General features: G+C 39.8%; 1 protein-coding gene across 1 annotated transcript in view; it reads left to right on the top strand.

Moving 5' to 3' along the window:
- The window catches only part of stt3b (STT3 oligosaccharyltransferase complex catalytic subunit B), a 44,906-nt gene extending 29,700 nt beyond the window's left edge, over nt 1–15,206 (top strand). The window contains exons 6-16 of the mRNA XM_042331780.1: nt 74–172; nt 1,167–1,313; nt 1,781–1,829; nt 2,578–2,732; nt 5,278–5,489; nt 6,917–7,104; nt 8,854–9,025; nt 11,352–11,525; nt 11,643–11,756; nt 12,520–12,732; nt 13,586–15,206. Coding sequence (XP_042187714.1) covers nt 74–172; nt 1,167–1,313; nt 1,781–1,829; nt 2,578–2,732; nt 5,278–5,489; nt 6,917–7,104; nt 8,854–9,025; nt 11,352–11,525; nt 11,643–11,756; nt 12,520–12,732; nt 13,586–13,666 — 1,604 coding nt within the window. The 3' untranslated portion in view covers nt 13,667–15,206. The remainder of the gene's footprint in view (nt 1–73; nt 173–1,166; nt 1,314–1,780; nt 1,830–2,577; nt 2,733–5,277; nt 5,490–6,916; nt 7,105–8,853; nt 9,026–11,351; nt 11,526–11,642; nt 11,757–12,519; nt 12,733–13,585) is intronic.
- Nucleotides 15,207–24,483: the final 9,277 nt, after the last annotated feature.

Genomic DNA, 24,483 nt, shown 5'->3' with positions numbered 1-24,483 from the left:
TCTTCAGGTTATTAAAACTATAATGTGGTGTTTTGTCGAGACAACAATTTAAAACAATTTTTTTTTTACCCAGCTTACAGCACGTTCTACATCGTGGGTTTAATATTATCCATGCAAATACCATTTGTCGGGTTCCAACCAATTCGAACTAGTGAGCATATGGCAGCAGCAGGTGAGTGGTTTAATTTTGTTGAGCAAGTTTTCATTTAATTCTCCTTCTATAGGCTGTGAGCCATGATAAATAATGTAGTCAGGAGCTATCATGTTAAGCCATTTTCACTCAACCCTGTCAACGTGATAATTTGGGTCCATAAAATGAGACCACGCCTTATAACAGGCCCATGGAAAAAAATGTTGACCATGCCCATTTCTGGGCTCTGACTTGGAGGGACGCCAGGACCGAGTTCCAGATAGCAAGACAGAATGGCTGAAAGCCCACCTGCCGATGGCGCAGTGGATAGGGTGAGATATCTGAAGCAGGCCTGTGGTCACTAAGAGAAAGAAACAGCCGAGTCGGTGTAGTGAAAGAAGGTCTCAGAGGTAGAGTGGGGCGAGATTGGAGAGATTTGAATGTGAGACTGAGGATCTTGAACTCAATTGATTTGAGGATGGGGGGGTTCAGAGAAGCCATGCGTTGATGGGGGTGATTTTGTATTGCGGGGCTTGGTGCGAGAGAGGAAGTGGGTGGCTGAGTTCTGGATAGTTTGCAGCTTATGTAGGGAAGAGCTGGTGAGTCCAGCAAGCAGAACATTGTTATATTTAAGCCTGGATGTGATACAAAAACGTGGGTGATGGCCATGGCAGCCTGAGGGGGAGATAGGGGTGAAGGTGAGTGGGTAAGAGCACGGATGTGGCATTTAAAAAACAGTTGGGAATCGAACAAGATGCCGAGGTTCCACACCGGCTTAGCGAGATTAAATGCATGTTGATGCTGTTGGTGCCTGAGATGAGAAATCTCATCACTGGAGTTCATACTGATATGTAGAGTTCATGCTAATATGATTTCTGCTTTCGCTAGTTGAAAATGCATTTTTATATAATACGAAATCAGTTTTGATGCAATTTAAGCACCACTTGTGTTAAAATAAATCTAGTTTAGACTGATTGAAAACAATATCTTGAATTTTGTATTTCTCTATAAACTTTGTAATTCCTTTTATGATCAGGTGTATTCGCCCTGCTGCAAGCTTATGCCTTCTTGCAGTACTTGAGAGACAGACTAACGAAGCAGGAGTTCCAGACTCTGTTCTTCTTAGGCATTTCACTTGCTGCTGGTGTGGTATTTCTCAGTGTCATTTACCTGACATATACAGGTAAGTTTACGCACAGAATATTTGTAATTTAAGTTTTTAATTCATCCCCGTGTTCGTGTTCCAGTTACAGAAGCAGGAAGATTACAATTTCAAGTGAACTGTGTGATAATTCTTCAAACCAAAATAATCATTTAAATAGTAACTGGTGAATAATGTAAACCCGAAGCCAGTAAAAGTTTAATTAAATGGCTTTTTACAAATTGTTCATGGTTTCTACATGGTGGGGTGGGGGGTAGTTCTCCTCTGAATTCAATAGGGTTTCATTTTCATTTATTCATAGCATGGGCATGTCTTAATTTTGAGGTAGTGCTGTTCTTTATGATTTATACTGAGTGCAACAGGCTTATTATGCTCCAGTTGTGTGACAGAGGTACTTTTGGATTTGTCATTTTAAACTTTGAGGGTTAGAGTCCGAAGTGAAGCATTATTGCAGCTTTTGTTAATTCGTTTATCCTCTCATGTTTCAGGCTACATTGCACCATGGAGTGGAAGATTTTACTCACTGTGGGACACTGGGTAAGGATTTCTGAGATCAGGTGTACTTGTTTTTTATGGGTGGAGTGGACCGGGCTATGTTGATTTTAATTGATATTAGATTATATTAGTCTAAAAACTGCTTCACCTTGAAGTGACTATAAAGCTATGACATCAATGCTGATATCAAAGCGGTCTGACTCTTTCAAACCATCTATGTCGAGCTAATGGGGACATTAAAACTTCTCTATTCATTATCTACTTGCATTGCAGCCGAGGGATATGATTCAATTAGTATGATCTAATTTTATTGCCAGAATATGTGTAGTTGCAATCAGTGAGCACCGGGCGGATTAATTTTTTCAATTAGTGTCCCAGAGTACAGAAAATGGGTGCAGTTTTAAAACATTTTGCTATCTATAGAAACAAACTTAAGTACAAATGGAGGGCATTCAGCTCATGGTATTATCCTAGCTCTCCACTGGAGCTATCTATTCTAATCTCATTTCCATGTATTTTTCCCATGCCTTTAAATTTTTCATCTTTATAAGGATATAATTTTTTTTGCATCAAAAATGAATAGCCACTTGAGATACGTTGCACATTTTAATAACGTTTTTCTTTTATTTAAAAAATGAACTTCCATTTTGTCAAGTAATAATCTCGAGGATATGATCCCTTGTCGCCAGTTCACCAGAATGATTTTCTTTTGAATCTGTACGTATCTTGTTTAATATTCAGCAAGTACAAAAGTAGCACTTAACCTTGATTGTTACAATTCGTTCCACAGATATGCAAAAATCCACATCCCTATCATTGCCTCAGTATCTGAACATCAACCGACAACATGGGTTTCCTTCTTTTTCGATCTACACATATTGGTCTGCACCTTCCCAGCTGGACTCTGGTTTTGTATCAAAAACATCAATGATGAAAGAGTATTTGGTAAGAGAATTTGTCTAATTGCGCTGGGTTTCATTTGAAAGCAGTTGATTCAAAAGAAAAAAAAATGCTGAAGATAGGTCACTAGGTGGTCACTTGTAACATTTGAGTAAGAACATTGATCAAACTAATTTAATCTTTGGAATGTAAAACCAATTTTAATGTCAGGATTATGGTGCATTATAAAATAAGCATATTGTTTAAAAGTTACTTGTTGTAGGCAGGAATGGAGAAGCAATAAATTCCAGAGATAATGATGTGTTACAATGTTTTTGTCGCATCAAACAATTGAAATGTATATTATCAGTGCTTGCTCAACACAAGAATCTTGTGTGACAGGCATAGATTTCTGTTGCTGCTTTTTATTTGGCCAGTAGGAGGTGTGTGTGTGAGCAATCTGGGTGATTTGGCAACCTTTTTTAATAATAATAATATTAATCCTTCCATTTGATATAGCGCCTTTTCATGTCTTCTCGATGTCTCAAAGCTCTTCACGGAATATGCTGTAAAGTGAATTGACTGTATATTTGTGGGCGAAACGTGGCAGCCAATTGCAAACAGCAGTGTCCCACAAACAGTCGTGGACTGGAAGTGATCAATTTATTATTGTTTTGTTTTGGAGGGAATATTATTAAATATTAAAAATTATTATTTTTCTGATCTCTTGTGAAAATATCTAAGGTGCCTGCTGATTGTAGCTCTGCAATTTAGTGTAACAGCCGGGCTGCAATGAGTAATTTTCTGTTTCAGGAATCACAAAAGTCAATGTAATTACCATTTGCTATGTGACAGAGGATCCCTCACACATTAATGTGCTCTACGTCCGTCGGTTTAACTCTTTAGATGGAAACAATAAATTATTTTTCAATCGTTCTGGATTTTTTTTAAAAAAGTCCAGCGAACTTTTGAGTTCATTCCCTGTTTTGTGTCAGTTTAAAAATGCTGCCTTGTGGACATCTCTCCAAGTGTATAATGTGCTGTGACAAAGCCAAGATGAGACTTCACGCTTCAAGCTCATTCACTGAGCCAGAACATGGGAATTAAGAAACGAAATGAGTGGTGTGAGTGAGAGCACTGGAAGAGGTTGGATATGTCAGGCGTTATTTAGGATTACACAATAATTATAGTAGAATATAAATACACCTGAAAGATTGCAGATATCTGTGAATCCACATGTGAAATGTCCAAGACAATTCCATGACTCCTTCAGTCATTTATGTAATATCTAAAAAATAATCAATATGATAGCAATGTAATAAAGAATTGTAGTATTTAGGGAAATTAGGTCATTTATGGTTTGTGTGTATGTTATATACATAGTGTGTCTATATATGTGTGTATAGATAGCACACAAACAGGGAGATTAAAGTCCAGGTCATTTCTGAATGAGCAGAATAATGTTATTAATGCAATAGAAATGATAGACCGCATGCAATAAATCATCACACGACTCTAAATGTAAGAAAATGTGCTGTGTGTAATAAACCTTTTTTAAAAATGCAAACTGAATGCTTAATAAATTCAAAACGAAGTGGGTGGATGGATGATTGATGAAACATACTAAATGTAATCTAAAAACAAAACGTTTAATGTCATGGCAGACTACAAAATGTAGATATGATTACTGAACCACTTGTTTATGTCTTACCTCTAAATCTTATGTAGAAATTCGGTAGGTTCACAAAGTTCTGTGTAAAATTTCAACTGTTCAGTACAGTCATACAAATGGGAAAGTTGGTGATGTTTCCTTGCAGTGTAAACACGCTCACCTTCTCAGATTTCTCAATAAGGGGGTAGTTTTGTGCTGGCAATGTGCAGGGCAAATATTAAATAAATGCTCCAAAATGAATAAATAGTAAAATAAAAGAGAGTATGGGGATAAAAGCACTGTGATATTGTATTCATCCTGACTTGTAAGGGAGAAAGATTTGTTTATAGAGGATGGTAGTTTTCCACAACATCTTTTATTTGGTAAAGGTGGACTATAGTTTATATAAGTTTAGCTTATATTAAATCTAACAGCTCTAGTTTATTTTTTAAAAAAACACTTCATTCTCTGGGGTACATCTACAAGAAGGTTTGTTCACTGAGATGACATAAGGAAAACAAGTATTTTTCTCAAATCAAAGTTCTTTTTTTATAATTCGATGCATTTGGGAAATCCTGCATCTCTGAAGGATGATGAAAACTCTTGAGTTATATGCATTGTGATCTCAGTTTTTTTTTTGAAGCTTGCGTTGCTACACAGAACATTACATTTTATAATACAATAATAATTCTTACTTTTGATATAGCAATTTTCATATCAGGAGAATGTCTCAAAGCCCCTTACAGAACATACTGTAAAATGGAGTGACTGTATTTTGTGGATGAACTCAAAATACAAAACTGTACAATACAGTATACAAACTATCTTTTGGCAATTATAGTTTGCCGAAATTAGTCTTAATAGAAAAGGCATTTCTTTCCTTCCATCTGCTCTAATCTTGTGTTGAGTTCTCTCTTTGATTTAGATTGGCATTAACCATGTGAACTGCCCTCTCCCCAGTTGCTCTTTATGCAATCAGTGCTGTTTACTTCGCTGGAGTCATGGTACGTCTGATGCTGACACTCACCCCAGTTGTCTGCATGCTGTCTGCAATTGCTTTTTCCAACGTCTTTGAACATTATTTGGGTGACGACACACAGAGGGAGAGCCCACCAGTGGAGGACAGCAGTGATGAAGATGACAAGAGGAACTCTGGGAACCTCTATGACAAGGTAAAAGAGGAGATTCCTTTTAAGGCCTACAGTAATAATCCTTGCGTTTGATACAGCGATTTATCACGTCTTCGTAGCTTCTCAATGGTGAGCTTCACCACATCAAAAAGCTGGCTTTATTACATTAATGAGGAGCACAAAATTCTGCTCACCAGGCCTCAAATGCTGGCTGTTTTCCCCTTAGAGAAAGATGGAAGTCTAAAATGTCACCCAAAATGTTCAGGGATCTTCTGGAGACCAGTTACAGGACAGATTTAGAAAAATAATAACATTTATATGTATCATACTGGCCAGTGAATGGTGCTTGAAGAGAATTTAACTGTGAGGATATAGAAACATAAACTTGTCTTTCTTTGTTCAATAAAGCACCCATCTCATACAAATTAGATTTTTCGTAGAAAAGTTACTTTTGTTCTCATAATTAATTCAAGATGGACCTTTGTATGTAGAATTGTTGTTTTAGTTTTTGTTTACCTTATGTAAGTGCACCAATAACTTGAATAAATGTTGGATTGAAGAGCAGTACCTTTGCACGGTGCCTTTTCATCTAGGAGACATTTAGATCTGGCTAAGACTATTGGGGAGTGTTCACACTTCTGCAGTAAAAATTCTGCGTGAAAGAGCTCCAGTTCCTAATTGGCACAGGCCCACAGCATGAAACTGGCAGTGTTTAGCAGTTTAATTCACAGAGCTTTTGTGCAAAAGAATTCTAGATGTTGGGAGTTGTTTTTCTGAGATTGATAGTGAAACATGCCATCAGTCCCACTCCTCTGGTGCCATTTTGGGGTAGGATGGTAGCGGTGTAGGATACTGGAGTCCGATCCGACTAGGATTAGCTGTTACTGCTATCTCAAAACAGTCGTCACAATACTTCAAAACAAGCAAAGCTCAATCTTTCACATACAGCTCACTTGGAAACTACCTTTGGGTGTCTTATAACATAGAATGGTATAGCATCGTGTTATTATGCACAGACATTTTAAAATAAAGCTAGATTTAGAATTTATGATTGAAATTATTGTTAACAAGTACTGTATACACCATGTGACTTTACCTTGGTTACTGAAGTGGTGAAATGATTCAGCATAATGGCTGACTACATCATGTCATAGGAGGTGGTTTGATGTTACTAGAATCTGTTTTGCTTCATGCATGTATTTAAAGTTCGACTCAATAAGATGTTCATGAGAAAGGATTCTATAATAATACTAACAATTCTTGCATTTGATATAGTGCCTTTATAGTGATATAGATATCGTTGAGACGTCTCAAAGCGCTTCACAGAATATACTGTAAAGTGAATTGACTGCATATTTTGTGGGCAAAACGTGGCAGCCAATTGCACACAGCAGTGTCCCACAAAGTGTCTTAGATTGACTGATTTTAAAAAAAATTCTGATTCTGATGATTCCCTTTGTTTCTTCCAGGCAGGCAAAGTGAGAAAGCATGTGTCTGAACAGGAAAAGACCGAAGAAGGATTGGGCCCAAATATCAAGAGTATTGTTACCATGCTGATGCTAATGTTACTGATGATGTTTGCTGTTCACTGCACCTGGGTGACGAGCAATGCCTACTCCAGCCCTAGCGTGGTCCTAGCTTCTTACAATCATGATGGGTAGGGAATTGCGTTGTACTTATTCTCTGCTTTCTCTCTTCAGATTTTTGTTGCCTGTAATGTTTCAGTTGTCATTTTGGTGGGGGGAGAGGGAGTAGAAAGTAGGAAAGATATGATTGAATCAATTACAGCTTTGCTCACTTTCACAGGCAGTGCTTTTTATTTTGTATGATTTTGAAATGGGAAAATTTCCTATTTGATTCATGAAGTTCCTTTTTAAATTCAGATTGTTACAAATAATTTTTATTGGGAAGGTTTGTGCGCAAGTTTATTTCTAGGACTACTCTAGGAAAAGCTTACGTCATTTGCTCAGCATTGATACGTAATGAACGGAGGTAGAATTGTGTTTCAGACATTTGGGTATTGTTAGAATCATAGAATGTTACAGCACAGACGGAGGCCATTCAGCCCATTGAGCCTGTGCCGGCTCTTTGAAAGAGCTGTCCAACTAGTCCCACTCCCCCGTTCTTACCCCATAACTCTGCAAACCTTTTCCTTTTGAATATAATAATAATAATAATCCTTGCATTTGCTATAGCACCTTATCGCATCTTCGAGATGTCTCAAAGCGCTTCACAGAGTATACTATAAAGTGAATTGACTGTATATTTTGTGGGCAAATTTGTTCAATTCCCTTTTGAAAGCTACTATCGATTCTGCTTCCACCACCCTTTCAGGCAGTGAGTTCCATATTAAAAAAANTATTGGTTAGCCACATGTCTGACACATGAGGAAGCTCATCACTTTAAGAGTACCCAAACCAGACAAGTTTCACATCTATGCCACTTATACATGAAAATACTCCTGTATCTGGAATGAAATGTTCCCTCTCTCTGAGGGGATGCGTTGTGTGCGTTGGGGTACTGCTGGAATGTAACCAGCTAAAACTCCCATCGCTGGCTACCGGGAGCACTGCCTGGCAAGCTTTCCTGCTGCTTGTCCAGCTCGAGCCGCTGCCCATTGGGGCTTTTGGCTTGTCGGCTGGAAGAGTCCCTATCCCCCAATTGGTCTGTCAAAACCAAGTCCTGCTGATGAGTCAGCCTGGCTGCTCTGGCTCAGGAAGCAGATCAGTGAGGGTTGTTTCAATTCTGATATTCTGTGACCATGTCACTTTTGGAGCCAGTTCCGATCCAAGAAGACTCTAATCCCCCCCACCCTCTCGAGGATAATTTTATTGATCAATAGCATTTGAATTAAATCTGCTAACTTGGTCTGCCAGTCTTAAGTAGCAGTAAATTGCTTATTATTCTGTGATTGTCGTGTTATTATACACAGACCATTATTTTTCTGCTTAGTGCGTCATTTCAGGAGTCCTGTAGCTCAGTGGTTAGAGCACTCGCTTTGCAAGCGAGACACCTGGGTTCAATTCCAGGCAGAGGGCGAAACCTTGGGCAAGTTTCCTTACTCCACACAGAGCCTAATAATAATCCCTCCAAAACCAAACAATAATAGATTGGTCATTTTCAATCCACGACTGTTTGTGGGACATTGCTGTGCACAATTGGCTGCCGCGTTCGCCCACAAATATACAGTCAATTCACTTTACAGTATATTCTGTGAAGCGCTGTGAGACGTCTAAAAAACGTGAAAAGCGCTATATCAGATGCAAGGATTATTATTATATATTATTATTTCAGAAAACGCTTAGAAATGTAGGATTTTGTATAAACTGCTGCTATTTCGTTGTACCAAATATAGACTTCAGAATCCATTTTGCTATTTGTAGTTTATATAAAATTTGTTTTACAGCACACGTAATATCCTGGATGACTTCCGTGAAGCCTATTACTGGCTGCGACAGAACACTGATCAACATGCTCGAGTGATGTCTTGGTGGGATTATGGATATCAAATTGCTGGAATGGCCAATAGGACCACTTTGGTAGACAACAATACGTGGAATAATAGCCACATTGCACTGGTAAGAACACTAAATGAGAACAAAGTTTTATTTATGTTTTTAAAAAACTAGTCTTGCAGATGACGGTTTATTCAATTCCGACATTCTGTTGCCAAGCACGTCAGCTTGGAGACCTGTAGCTCAGTGGTTAGAGCACTCGCCTTGCAAGCGAGAGATGTGGGTTCAATTCCCGGCAAGTCAAAACCTTGGGCAAGTTTTGTTACTCCACATGCCTGATAATAATCCCTCAAGAAAAAAAAATAAAGTAATAATTTGGTCACTCAATCCACGGCTGTTTGTAGGACACTGCTGTGCGTAATTGGCTATTGCGTTTCGCCCACAAATATACAGTCAATTCACTTTACAGTATATTCTGTGAATTATATTCAGTATATTGAGACGTCTCGAAGACGTGAAAAGTGCTTTATCAAATGCAAGGATTATTATTATTTATTATCTTGGAGCCAGGTCAGCTGGTAACCACGCTTTCAGAAGGAGATAAAGCAATCTTATGGCCCAGCCTGATTTGCCTCATGTTGATTTCACAAGTGGGTGAAAGTAATTAGATATCACTTGCTAACAGAATCTTTGCTACTCCCAAGTGCAAGCACCTAACAGTATGCATTTGTTTTCAAGTCGATATATTTTAGAGTGTAACATTCTCAGGTATAGCTACGAAAAGCACAGTGCACTTTAATTTTGACAGTGGTATGATTGACAATAGAATTGCTCGTGCTCCATTATGCTTCTACACGAAGCAGCCGCAAGATGGTTTCGGTTTGTCACGATGTTAGCACAGGATCTTAAATTAATGGCAGAGCAGATTAACTGCAAAGTGTTATTTCTGACCTTCAATCGGCAATCAAAATTTGTCTAATATGTTTCTTTTGTTCAAAAAGATATTTGACGTTTCTAATATGTTTCTTTTATTCAAATCTTTCATACTGTGATGTAGGCAATCCATTAATTTATACATCTGTTCTCTTAGGTCGAGATCTGTGTCTGAGTCGGCCAGTTAATTGAATAGCTGTGCTTATTGATACCTCTGTCTGTCTCTGAAGCATTTACTTAAATTAAGTTATGCTATTAAAATTGGCAACTTGACACCACAGTTATGTCCCAAGTGCTTTCCTGAAGTGGTATATTGTCATCCCAAGCTTCTTTCTCACAATATGCGATGTTAGCCTAACTTATGTGGTAACACTGTCGCCTCTGGGTCAGTGATTTGTGGGTTCAAGTCCTGCATTGGTGACTTGAAACTCAGGGTGTACCTTTATGAGTGGCCAACAAAATAAATTTGCTTGATTGAATATTTCTTGATTTATGCCACAGGTTGGCCATCACTGCATTAAACCAATGACCTGTCTGTCTGCCTGTTCATGGTGGATGTTAAAGAGTCCATGATACTATTTGAAAGGAGGAGTTTCTTGTGGTGTCCTTGCTAACGATCTTCCAGTTAAATTGGTCATTCACCTCCTGGCTAGTTGTGGGACGTTGCTATGCATAAATTGGCTGCCGTGTTCACCACTTTAAGACCTTTTGACATGATAAATCACTATATCAAGGCTGGACTATGGGACTCTCTCCTCGCCGGCCTTCCCGGCACCTCCCTCCACAAGCTGCAGGTCATTCAGAACTCTGCAGCTCGTGTGCTGTCCCGCACCAGACTTCGGGACCACATCACTCCCACCCTCGCTCGCCTCCACTGGCTCCCCATCCCCCAGAGGATCGAATTCAAGATCCTCATCCTCACCTACAAGGCCATTCACGGCCTTGCTCCCTCCGACCTCTCCGATCTACTATCCCCCTACTTACCTGCCCGTACCCTCCATTCCTCTGGCTCCGGTCTGCTCCACATCCCCCGCCCCAACCGCCCTACCATCGGTGGCCGGGCCTTCAGCCTCTCAGCCCCGAGGCTCTGGAACTCCATCCCCCAGTGCCTTCGCCGCTTCCTCCCTTTCCTCCTTCAAGGCCGCTCTCAAGACCTTTCTCTTTGACCGTGCCTTCAGCTCCCCTCTCGACTCTCTACCCCCTCCTCGCTCCCTCCCTTCCCTCCCCTCACTCTGACCATTTCCCCCCTGCTCCGGTCCTGACCCAACTGTACAGTGCCTTGGGACGTCCTCTCCGACGTGAAAGGCGCTCAATAAATGGAATCTTGTTGTTGTTGTATATCTGGTTATTGCCTCATGGTAACCAATTGTGCATCAGCTCTGATTGAGAGGCAAACCTCTCACTAGTGATAGTGTTTGCATCGAGATAAACCTTGTAATATGTGTTCCTGTATTTTTCTTTACTGTTCAGAATCCTACAACTGAGCTGTTTAAAACTGAGTGTATTCATCTTTCAGGTTGGAAAGGCAATGTCATCTAATGAGAGTGCAGCCTATCAGATAATGCAGAGTCTGGATGTGGACTATGTGCTCATTATCTTTGGGGGAGTGATTGGCTATTCTGGCGATGACATTAACAAGTTTCTCTGGATGGTCCGCATAGCCGAAGGAGAGCATCCAAAGGATATCCGGGTAAGGTGACCCTTTAACAAGATAAAGTCTCCCCTCACAGCTTTGTTGGAAACTTGCTAGTGTAATTGAAATCAAAATAGGCAGCTGAGATTTTAAATCAAATTTTATAACTTTCAGGAAAGTGACTACTTCACACCACAAGGAGAGTTCCGTGTGGACAAGGCTGGCTCTCCAACCTTACTGAATTGTCTTATGTACAAGATGTCCTACTACAGATTTGGAGAGATGCAGGTAACAACAATAACTTGCAAACGTTTTGAAGCACGATACAGTGGCGGAGTTGAGCACTGAACAATGGGGGAGAAGGGAGGTGACTGTAGACCCAGGCGAGTAGGTAAGTCTTTAAGGTGGGAATTAAGGAAGGGTGAGATGGAGAGTTCCAATTTGCCCCACAAACAGCCATAAAATAAAGTAAATGATCATTTTTTATGTGGAGGATTGTTGGCCAAGCCACTGAGAGAAACTTTTCTTTTCGAATAGTAGTACGGGATATTTAATGTCCACCTGAATAGGTAGATGGAACAATGGTATGACATCTGATCTGAAGGATAGCATGACTGACAATGCAGCACTCCCCAGCATTAACTAAATGGAATATTAATGTAGACCTTGAGCCCAAAGTACCTGAGGTGGAGCTTGAACCCAGAATCTTTTGGTTTAGAGGCGAGAGTACAACTGAGCCAGGCAAATAGTGTCAGCAATGTCCCATAAATAATAGTGAAATGAATGACAACTTTATTCTTTCGTCGTAAATTGGATGAAGAAGGAATATTGACTAAGACATTGGAAGAGTTCCCTCGCTTTGCCAAATATATTGAGGCTAACCATTTTCTCCAGGAAAGGTAATATTGATCACAAAGCTAGCTGTTTTCAGAAAGTTGCAGTCATCAAAATTTTTTTTATGAAAAACATAAAGATGGTAACTTCTGTCAGCTGAGCTCTGCTCTCGAGCTGCCGTGCGGTAAGTACTGATGAAAGATGTTCTGTTTTACAGCTGGATTTCAGAACACCCCCGGGATTTGATCGTACCAGAAATGCTGAAATCGGTAACAAGGACATCAAGTTCAAACACCTGGAGGAAGCCTTCACTTCTGAGCACTGGCTTGTTAGGATTTACAAAGTCAAGAGACCGGACAACCGAATGAAACTTACCCATAAACCAAGAGTAACTAACATTGTGCCCAAACAGAAGTATTTATCAAAAAAGGTGGGGAAGCCTTTGGAGAACCGAACTTTATATTTATTTAACTGATATTTTGCAAAAATTAAAATGTGTTGTGGAATGTTATTGAGCAACATGAATCAACTTAAATTTGAAGGGATTGAGCCCTCGAAGTTCCCTGAGGTCATATTCCCAATGATGCTCAAGAGAGTGGTCTGATAACCAGCTCCGGGACCAGCCGCAAGCGCATGATGTAATCCACAGATGATGTTTCGTCCAGTTACTGTTGTATCCCTGCATTCTTTATTGCTGCAACTTCACTGTAGCTTCAGTGTAATTTAATTTGTACTCTTGTTGCTTACAGAAATATTGAGCGTGAAACTAGCTGTTTTGAGAAAGTAGAAAAAAANGATGGTGTCATTTTAAAAATGACATTTAAATGTCAAATTTAAAATTCAATTTAATTCAATAATTAAAGTGGACGCATCAGTACACCATTGTGCTTAGAATCCATTTCTCATGCTGTTCCACCTGTTGCGGTAGTAGTAACAAGCACTAACTTAACAATTAACTGACCCCCGTGGTAATGTTTGGAATAATATAATGTGAATTAGGTAGATGTATTGCACTGCTGTTGTGCAAAGCACTATACATTTTACCAGAATGTCTCCCAAGTTTATAGTAGCTCAGAGGATCAAACTATTTGACATGTTTCAAAACATTTCTCAGCAATAGATTTTTGCTCCTTTGACACGACTCCACTTGGAAAAAAATATTTCTCTCTCAAACATCTTTGTGTGGATTCCTGAAAAGATCAACTTTCTGCAAATATTGTCATTCTGTGTGTTGAACTGTAACATCTGCAGATCATTAATGATGTTCCATCGTTGTACCCTAGACCTCTAAACGAAAGCGTGGGTACGTGAAGAACAAACTGGCACTGAAGAAAGGCAAGAGAACCAACAGGAAGACAAACTAAAAACATCTACGATCCCTGACAACAGGCAGTTGTCCTTATGACAAACAGCCTTTGCCTTTAGCTACGAACGGTATCTACTGCAACATAAGGTTGCACGCCATTGCTCCAGAGATTGACTGTAAAACTATTGGTTTTAAAGTAACACCTGTTTTATAGAGCCATACATAATTGTGTTGGCTAGGCAGAGAGCTGCTGTCCAGAGGTAGCAGCAACATTGTTATTGGTACATATTATCCTTAAAAAAATAAAAATGTTTTAAAATGAAATTGGACTAATTGCACCAAAGAACCCTCTTCTTTATGATCACTGGCACATGTATGCTTGGCAACCTTCTGGAGGGCCAGTCAGAACGGTTTCATGATTTATTTTTTCCTTGGGTGGGGGAATGTTAGATGATGGGCACTGATAAGGGTAAATATATAGCACAGAGAACACCGCAGATTTCTGATTGTTCTGTTATGTCGGAATAATGAAATGTGTCTCAATAGTTTTACTATCTGAAAGGATGATTACTTGGTTGGCAGTTCCATTATGCTTTATGTTTCCCCTTCTGAATATTAGTACTGGTAGACAAGGGGAAATATTCTGTTTCATTTTGGTGTGGGGTGGAATTGGGCAAGAAGAAGATATTAGCTAGTTTAGCGCAATGACAGGTTAGCAATTATACATGTGCTCTTTGCTGTCTATTAGAGAAAGACAGAGAGGGTTTCCTCCCTTGCCTCAGAAGTGACTATTTTGTTTTCAGCATCATACTTTTTTTTAAAAAGTTGATGGATCTTTCTTTTTTTCCATAATCCTGCCTTTTCTCTTTGTTTAAAGAAATGCAAAATTTGCAAACATTTCTTTCAGAGGCTTCTGTCAGCTTTGAGTTATTGCTTTTTAAAAGAAAAAATGTAATATATTAATTTGTGAACAGTTCTACAGAAGTTCAATGCACTATTGGTAACCTAAGGCAAAAAATTCTCCTTTTCATTGATTTTCATTTTCTGTAGTACAATTCATGTCTTAATATAAATTTTGAAATGTTCCTTTATGCACTGGGCATAATGAAGGCTGTTGAACTATACAGATCTTACAAATTTAGTTAATGTCCCCTTGTCACAAGATGTAAAATTGTAATTTTCTATGTAAGCAGCTGTTTAATACAAAAATATATAAACGTAATTTTAGCTGCAGAAACTATTGGTGTAAAAATTAAAGAATAGTATGTACCGTATTTTCAAAAACATTTGTAAATTAAACAGTGCAGTACATGCCTTATTGCTGCTTCCAGATTGTAACATTTTTTAAAAAAAAGTTTGATTGAAAAATTGTGCATCTCCCACCCCAGGATTTACTTTTCTTTCAGACTTGTAGTTTGTATGACTCCTGGATTGTGTGATCCAAAGTGAATTATGGCTGAATTTAATTCTTATGGGAGAGGAGTGGGGGGGGGGAAGTGGAAGTCATTTTTACATTATCGCTTATGGATTTCAGTTTAGACATGTTGTTCAACTGTAGCCAAAATAAACGTTAAATTGAAATTTGTGTTAAAAAAAAATACACTTTGCCTTTTTTTAAGAACAAGACCGTAGGACCCAAAGTAAACCATTCAGAGCATGACCTGGGCCAATAGAGTGCGGAAATATTTCCCCAAAATTGCAATGAAATTTAGCAAAGTTTGCAGAAAATTGTGGGGGGGGGCAGGGGAAGTTGATTGATGCTATTGAGGTACATTTACATTTACTGCCAACCTACATTTTTTCACTATTGATAAAACAATTAATCGTAAGGAAATAACATTAGATTGTTGCAAAGAAAAATTATTAGGATAACAAAAACTGGATGTCCCCAGTTTCCAGTGTCCTGGTTGCAGGGCTGCAGGAGCTCATCACCCCCTGACTCCCAGGGCCCAGCACACGGACACACTCACACAGAGACATTCATTAAACATAGGAAATAAAAGACAGCGGGGCCTCCGAGTAGAGTGAAGCCCATTTCCTGCTTGTGCCGCACTGCTCTGTCCACAACAACATCAGATAAACAGCCCGAGAGGCCCAGGCCCCAGAAACTTAATTTTTTAGCCGTTTTATAGCGGAGGGTGTTTATAGCAGATCCCGTAGAAAAATTGCAGCCACACTTTTCCATTGGCCCAGGTCATGACTGATCTCCAATACATTTTCATGCCAGTTCAGCATTTCCATTGACACCTGCTTGTTAAATTATCATCTACCTCCCTCTTAAATAGTTCATTGTCAGCCTGGCTCAGTTGACAGCAACCTCACCTCTGAGTCAGGGGGTTCAAGCCCTACGTTGGGAAAATGTCATTAACATTACCCCAAAGTAGGGAATCTCCAGGTATATAACACTTCCTTAGTGCTACATTGAAATGTCATCCTAGACGACAAGGTGAAAACTCCCACGTGGATGCAAGAGTGATACTAACTGAGCCAGGCTGATGCACAGTTTGCCAAGATTCATGACAGCATTTGTAAATCTCAAATCCTGCTGCACAAACCTCAGATATTACTTACATCTCTGCCAGGTCGCTGGCCAAAGGAAACAATCCATAGCTAAGTGGCTTTTCCAGCAGCCCGGAGAGACTCGCATGCAATCATCAACAAGTTCAGCGTTGAATATAACTCATGAATTACCACAAATAGTGGGTTGGCCTGGCTCAGTTGTAGGGTGAAATGTTGGGCAAGTTTCCTTACTCCACATGCCTCTGTTTACCAAAGGGGACAATAATTATAATAATTTGGTCACTTCAATCCACGACTGTTTGTGGGATCCTGCTGTGCGCAATTGGCTGCTGCATTTTGCCCACAAAATATACAGTCAATTCACTTTACAGTATATTGTAAGTGCTTTTGAGACATCTAGAAGACATGATGACACTATATCAAATGCAAGGATTATTATTATTATATTATTTGCAACTCCCTGTAACAAACATCAGAGGAAGGCACAGGAAGATGTATAGAAAATAAACTTTTTTAAAAATGTGTTGGATCAATTAATTTTAGATTAGCAATACAATTCTGGTTATTTATGAGCTTGAGAACAAAGTTGAAACTAACCCAAACTCTTCCCACCAGCCCCAAGAGAGAGATGTTTATCCCATTAAGTGAGAGCTGGATTCAATTCCAACTCTAATTGTTTCTAATTTACCATTTGCAATCAGATCCTGGGTATTAACAGCACACAAATAGCTATAACACTCTTGGTCTGAGAGCCTGTAATAATGAGAACTGATGCAAAACTCACACGTTGAGAGGAATCATTTCAATGAAAGAATCAATCTGTAGCTGAAGTAAGAAAATGTACTGAAGAGGCAGATTATTAATGTATAAAGTGATTTTTTTGAAAAAAAGATATTTGTGAACGGCAACTTACTCCCAGTTTCAGGAAGGAGTCGGATGGAGTTCTTTTTTTCTTTGTACCAGAGATCTTGTTTATCTCTCTTCCCCCATCATTCCCACACAGAGGTAAACTCGTTAAACGGTTCTCAGGAAACATTGAGTTACCTTTCAGTAGCTGACCACGGTCCTGTCCATTTCTATTATTTTATATGGATTTCCAGCAATAACATTTCATTTTATTCCCCGCATAAACACAGAGTTTGACAGCTAATGGTTTGATGTTTTACTGAAGAGGGAAATCCTTGGTTCAGAAAACAATGCTGAGAATGACCTGTAAACATCCCAAGACTTGTACTATGTGCCAGTGGATTGTCAGTGGTAGAGTAATGGTGCCAACTACAGGACATAAGGGAAAGCACATACTACTGTTTTGATGGCGTTGAACCATTAGGTGGATGGTGAATACTTTTCAGTAACATTCCATCTAACTTAGTTACAGAGGAAGAACAGTGCAACTGCACAAACCAACTCAGATGAACAACTTTAGGAATGTGACGGCCGAGCCTTGTGACATAAGGGTGAAAAATGCAATATGTGACACATTATGTGGCATGTGTGTTGTCCCAGTCGATTGACTGCAGGTGAACAAGACCTTTTATCATGAATATAACTTTTCTTCCCAAACCGTCGCACCAAACATTGTTAACATGATACAACATGTAGGAGCAGGAGTAGGCCATTCGGCCCTTCGAGCCTGCCCCGCCATTCAATCATGGCTGATCTTCTACTCTAACTCCAGCTAATAAACTGACCCTGTCTTATCCCCATATCCCTTTTGCAATAAGAAATCTATCTCTCAGTCTTGAATATGTTCAAGGACTGAGCGTCAACAGCCCTATGGGGTAGTGAGTTCCATACATTCACCACCCTTTGAGTGAAGAAGTTCTTCCTCAACTCAGTGCAAATTGTTCACTGAATTCAGCTGAAGCTGCCGCTGAGCAGATCCCAGTATATGAGTGCCAGTCATGGAGTAACTTACAGAACTCAACTTTCCATTTCAACAACAACTTGCACTTATGTAGCGGCCTCCGTGCAGGGTAGCATCTCAGAGCGCTTAACAGTAGCGGAGCCTGACTCCGAGCCGGGGGGGTGGGTGGCTGTAAGCACGGTCGAAGAGGAAGGTTTTCAGGCAGGACTTGAAAAAGGGGAGAGGGGGGCAAGGTGGAGGATTGAAGGAGAGTGTTCCAGAGTACAGGACCTGTATCTCTAGCAGTGGGGAGGTTGCCAGGCAGTGCTCTCAGTGGCAAGCTATGCTGTTTTAACTAGTTGAACTCCAGCAGGAGCTCAATGGACACTCAGGGGTTCCAAGCCTTGGCTCTTGCCAATCCTCACTTAATGTGTCAGCTTGGCTCAGCGGTAGCATTGAGACTCTCGTCTCTGAGTCAGAAAGTTGTGGGTTCCAAGTCCCACATTGGGATTTGGAATCATACACTCTTAAGATGACACCAATGCAATGCTGCGGGTGTGCAGCATTGTCGGAGGTGGCGTCCTTCAGATGAGAGGTTAAACCGAGTTCCCGTTTGCTTGTTCAGGTGGATGTTAAAGATCCCATGGCATTATTCGAAAAGAGAAGAGAGTTTCTCAAATAAAATCGGTCACTCACTGCATGGCTGTTTATGGCCATTGCCATGTACAAATGGCTGATGCATTTCAAATGCCAGTACTGTATTATTATATTCTGGAGTGGTTAAGCAGATTCCGGCATTTCAAGGTAGACTGGGAATCATTTTTAAAGTAAGCTTGGACTAATCTGTTTATCGAGACCAATATCTCAACCTGGCAAATGCTGCCCTTATATTATAAGTGAGCCAACAATTTGTTGACTAGTTTCCAAACAAGATACCCTGGGTATTAGAATTAAATGGCACAGATACGAACAGAAATAAATCTTTCATGCCTCTAAGCTTCTGTTGAGAGGCCTGTATGACTGAGATGACAGTAGGATTCTCAAGCCTTTCATGCTTGAATAATTCAGACATTTTTACTGGGAATTGGCTTCAGTCGGATTGACACGCACATTCCTCAAGGATTTCAAATGTAAATAAACATGAATGAACACTACATTTACCCGAGTGATCAGTGATGCCGACTGAGCAGGTGTTGAACCTATCTGCTGGAGTCTGTCCACTAGATGGAGCAGAAACCCACTACATCGCCAACAGAAGATAAGGCAATACCTTCCTCAATTTCCAGAGAAATTCAGTAAAACAATATGGAAGTGCTATAATTGCAGCTCCAAGCCTCAAGGCAGGATTTGGAGCTTATAGTCTCGGCTGACACTCCAAACACAGTGGTGGAGGAGCTCGAAATTGTAAGACGTTAAACTGAGGCCTCACCTGCTTGTTCAGGTGCACGTTAAAGATCCCATGGCACTATTCGAAGAGAAAGGAACTTCTCCAGTGCCTTGGCCAATGATTAAAACAAAATTATAATATAATAATCCTTCCATTTGATATAGCACCTTATCATGTCTTTGAGGCATCTCAAAGCACTTCACAGAATATACTGTAAAGTGAATTGACTGTATATTTTGTGGGCGAAACAGGGCAGCCAATTGCACACAGCAGTGTCCACAAGCAGTTGTGTATTGAAGTGACCAATTTATTTAATTTTTTTCAAGGAATTATTTCCCCTGGAAAAACGATCTGCCAATCGACTAAAAACCAGTTTTCTGCTGGGTAAACAAAGGTGTTTGGAGTAAAGAAACCTGCTCAACATTTCACCTGCCGATAAATCAAACCCAGGTCTCTCGTTTGCGAGACGAGTGCTCTAACCACTGAGCTACAGGACTCCATTAGGCCACTTATATTATTATAAGTGGCCTATTTCACATCTATTGATAAGAGATTTTCCCCGAGGTGAGCAGAGCCATCTATTCATTCAAATGCACATGCACAGAATTGTGCTTTCTCGAACCCATTCAAGATCCTGAGGCATTTAATGTTATCTCAAAATTAAAAGCTTTCTGAAAAAGGCAAATTGGAAGAAGCATGTTAAGGGGCAGTAATGGTTGGGAGGGAGAGAGGGGTTCAAATTCTTTTACACACAAGCTTTTATTCAGCTGTCTGCTTCAATATATCATTGATACTAACCATCTGTTACAAGCTATTTTCCAATGATCACTAAATTTACTGGTGGCATGTCCTTGTAATCTCACATTGGGGTCATGGTTTGTAATCTGAAGTACATCACGATTTGCAATCAGAAATACGTCACGGTGTGTAATCCGGAGTACGTACATACTTTTAATCACAAGTACGTCACAGCTAATTTGTAGGAACCCCTCGATCTACTGCCAGTGCTTCGCAGTGGGGATCCTGTGAGCTGGTTGGGTACTGGCAGTTACCAGCAGACAACAAAGCAGTAGAATAAGAGAACATAGGTTTAGAGTTGAAAAGGGCAATTTCAAGACATACACCAGGATGATCTTCTTTAAGCAGAAGGTAATTAATGACTGGAACAGTTTGCCAGGATGGAGTGGATGGGGCCGGGACGCTAGGTTCATTTAAAAAGCAGCTTGATGTGTGGGGCGCGGAGGGATAGGATACATCACATAGAGTGGGTGTTCTGGAGGAATACGATCAGATGGATCAAAGTTCCAGACCAATCTTGTGATTCTCCATTAACCCCCGAATCAAATCGCCATTAGGGAATTGTCTTTGCAAAGTGCCACTTTTTAGACCGATATCAAAGTCACTACATTTAACAGGTTCCAGTTGGAATCTCTCTTTGGAAGAGAAAGCAACTGCATCCTCAATTCAGCCCACGTTCCAGTGGTACGCTTCCTGCCGTTAATCGTGAGCACTTTGCTTTCTGAAGCAGAAGAGGTCTTCTAAACTCAGAGATAATGAGAGACTCTACAATCTGATCATCACGCTGCACACGACCTCTAAATACCACTAAAGAAATTTGATTTGCATCACTTTAACCAGGTTTGACCGTATGATTATTTCTAGAGTTTAAGAGTTTCCAAATGAAGCAGCCTGCAATTAATATTGATTAAAGCAGATGGCAAGACCCAGCTGCCCTAATGCAACATAGCCTACAAAGATAGCTTAAACATTTCTGACAGATTCATACATTGTTTTATAACTCGGAACCTAATTCCTCTGGTAGATTGAGAAATACAGTATATTCTGCTGTATACCCTGTGGTTTTGATTTAATAAATGTCCTGTCACACCTTTAATCCAGTATTGGAAATGAGGAAAAAAGCTATTTTTAAATATTAAAAATTATTCCTTCAATCGGGAGGAGTTTATTCCCAACAGGGGCAGACACGATTTATTGTTTTACCTGGTAGAAACTTTGTCCAGAAATCTTCAGAATAACTCAGTTCCATATCCATAATTGTTTGGGTTTTCCTCTTGAACAGTGTTGATAACAGAGCTTTTTGCTTTCAGGCTGCATCTCAACTGAGAAAAGTCTTGAAATCTCTGACAAGAGTCAGAAAGCAAAACAGCTTTAGGATTGGGATTTCTTCACATTTCATAGGAAAGCAATTGACACTTAGATGTCATGAGAAATACCCCTGAGCCCACAGAAGGGGTGATTTTGGAATGAACAAAGAGTTCAGCAGTTGTACATCACAGCAAAATACTAATATGGCGCAAACTGACTGACTCTTCTCATTTTAAACTTTCGAACAAACGACTTGCAAAAAACATCAGAGAAATACAATCATAGAATGATAAAGCACTGAAACTAATGCACCCCAGTGTTTATACTCCTCGTGAATTCCCACCACTCCGCTATACCTCTCTATTCCCTTCGCTCGCTCATATCAAACCAATACAAAAAAGGACCACTGGTGTGAAATATAGGGAGAAAAATCCCCAAACAGCAAAGGCAGATAATCTCACACTCAACAACAACTACTTTCATTTATATAGCGTCCTCCACACAGGGTAGTGTCTCAAGAGTGCATAACAGTTGTGGAGCCTGACTCCGAGCCCAGGTGGGTGGCAGTGGGGGGCGGGGAGGAGGTGGCCGTAAGCACGGTCGAAGAGGAAGGTTTTCAGGCGGGATTTGAAAAACGGGAGGGGGCAAGGCGGAGGGATTGAGGGAGAGTGTTCCAGAGTTTCAGGGTGTAGTGGCTGAAAGCGCGACCTCCGATGGTGGGGTGGAGGGTGCGAGGGATGAGCAGGAGGCTGGTGCCAGTCGAGCGGAGGCACCGGTTGGTGCTTTGGGGAGTGAGGAGGTCGGAGAGGTAGGGAGGTGCCAGGCAGTGAAGGGATTTGAACACGAGTGTGAGGATCTTGAAGTCAACACTCATTCAGTCAACAGCAACAACTACTTGCATTTATATAGCACCCCACATGCAGGGTTGGTCCCAGGGCAGAGTCATTCACAATTCATAAAGGTTTCATACTTCGCAAGCCAGGTTGGTTGAATGCCGCATAGACCTCCAGTCTCTAGAATTGTAGAATGCGATGAAAAATAAAGCCCCACTTACACTGGCTCTTAAATGTTCTATGATTTAATGTGGGGAGGGATGGAGAAAACTACCACATGAAAAACAGCACCGCGATTTACGGCTACAATAAGTGATCTAGGAACCTGCTGTGCTGGAGTCAAACAACCCCAGTACATTGATGCTTAAGTACACTGACTAGATATCTGTATGATTTTGCTTTGGGACCCTATGGACATCATGATTTGCTCTTGTATCCAAACGTTGTAGACATTTTTTTAAAAAAATCACTTTTTACTCTGAAATTCTGCAATGAACAATGAACAAAATGGAGAAAGTTTAAATTTGGAGATCTTTGAGGTCTTTCATCACTTTGATTAGACAGACAAGTAACTGCTAAATTGCACAATAAATATGATCCTTACCTGGTCCTTAGATTTTACAGCATCCAAGACTGTATGACACAGTGTCCTAACCTTATTGTATTCTCAGTGGCCGAATGCCCTCCTATGTAGAAAATGTCATTTCTTAAGCTATCATTTCAACTCTCTTAGCTCTGGCTTTATTACTATCCATTTGGAGGAGGAAAGGAGAGTTGGCGAAGTTGGGAGCAAGGCATTTCAATTATTTCATTGATTATTCATTTATTGATAACTACGGAAGTAAAGCACAAGACAGAATATCCGCCGTGGCATATTTATTACTTAACCAAAAACAGAATTATAAATCTTCACATCGCTGTGAATTATTTTGTGTGATATAACAGAGTGTTGCATAGATTCTAAGCATGTGGAATAAATACAGTTTGGTTTAAAGCTACTGAGAGACTACAAAGCTGTACAACTTGATCAGAATATATACCCACATTTGAAAGGAAATACCAGCTCAGTTCAAGCTAATTCATTGTCAAAGTGAAATCAATGATTTAACCTGTGTGGGACTAGTCAAGGGTCTACAGATACTAAAGTATTGAGACAAAGCATAATGTACTGCACTAAAATAAATTCTGGAAAAAAAATCATATTTGAACAGTTTAATCATAGAAAATGTTGTGTGGTTACTCAATAGCACCCAAAAATGTCACATTCCACAACACACCATCATGAATGATTGTTAAGATGGGGGTTAAGAAGTGGCGATACATTAATAGAATAAGCATACATGTAGTCAAAAATATAGTGTTACACAATAGCTTTATGTATTGCAATTTCCATTAGTTTAGTGGTTTCCACACAAATAAATTACAATATGCATTTTCAACTGAAAGAGTCAAGTAGTTCATCCTCAGTACTCCATCCTTTATGAGAAAGCAGTGTTTTCTGTGCAGAGCTTCCGTGTAGCAAGACTGAATCTCTCAACCAGCCATTCGATCTCCAGGCATTCCAGTTAATCATTGCAGATATCTAGACCTCACTCCCAGCTTAATATGGGGTCTATACCTTTTAAGAAGCAACAGAGTCGTGTGGAGTCCTGTAACTCAGTGCTTGGGAGCGTAAATATGCAGTCAATTCACTTTACAGTCTATTCTGTGAAGTGCTTTGAGACTTCTAGAAGACGTGAAAAGCGCTATATCAAATGCAAGGATTATTAATATTATTACAGCCAACAACTGTAATTTATTTTCCCTTTCAAAACACTTTAGAATTTCCCCAGCAATCAAAGGCACACTCTGTGCGCACATACAAACATATTTGAATCATAGAACTGTACTCACTGATGAATGCAGCATTTTAGCATAAGAGACAAGAGTGTTAAATTATAGATCATAAAACTGGTGACATGTTTGTTCTCTCTATGTGAATTTACATTAATTAAACAGTTCTCATAAGTCTCGCTACAGAAAGGGATTTTGTGAGAAATTAATCTCATGGATATCAAAAGTTAATTCTGTTGCCAACCTTTAGCTATGTAAGAATTACATTTCCTGCGTAAATGGCGGTTGTATCGAACACCATTATAGAACATGATGCTTTTCTACTTTGCATCTAATAACTAGTACAAGGT

Source organism: Callorhinchus milii, unplaced genomic scaffold, assembly GCF_018977255.1.
Source record: "Callorhinchus milii isolate IMCB2004 unplaced genomic scaffold, IMCB_Cmil_1.0 Scaffold2, whole genome shotgun sequence".
NCBI classification, from domain to species: Eukaryota; Metazoa; Chordata; class Chondrichthyes; order Chimaeriformes; family Callorhinchidae; genus Callorhinchus; species Callorhinchus milii.
The sequence above is the reverse complement of the archived record's forward strand: the minus strand, read 5'-3'. Positions and strand labels throughout refer to the sequence as shown.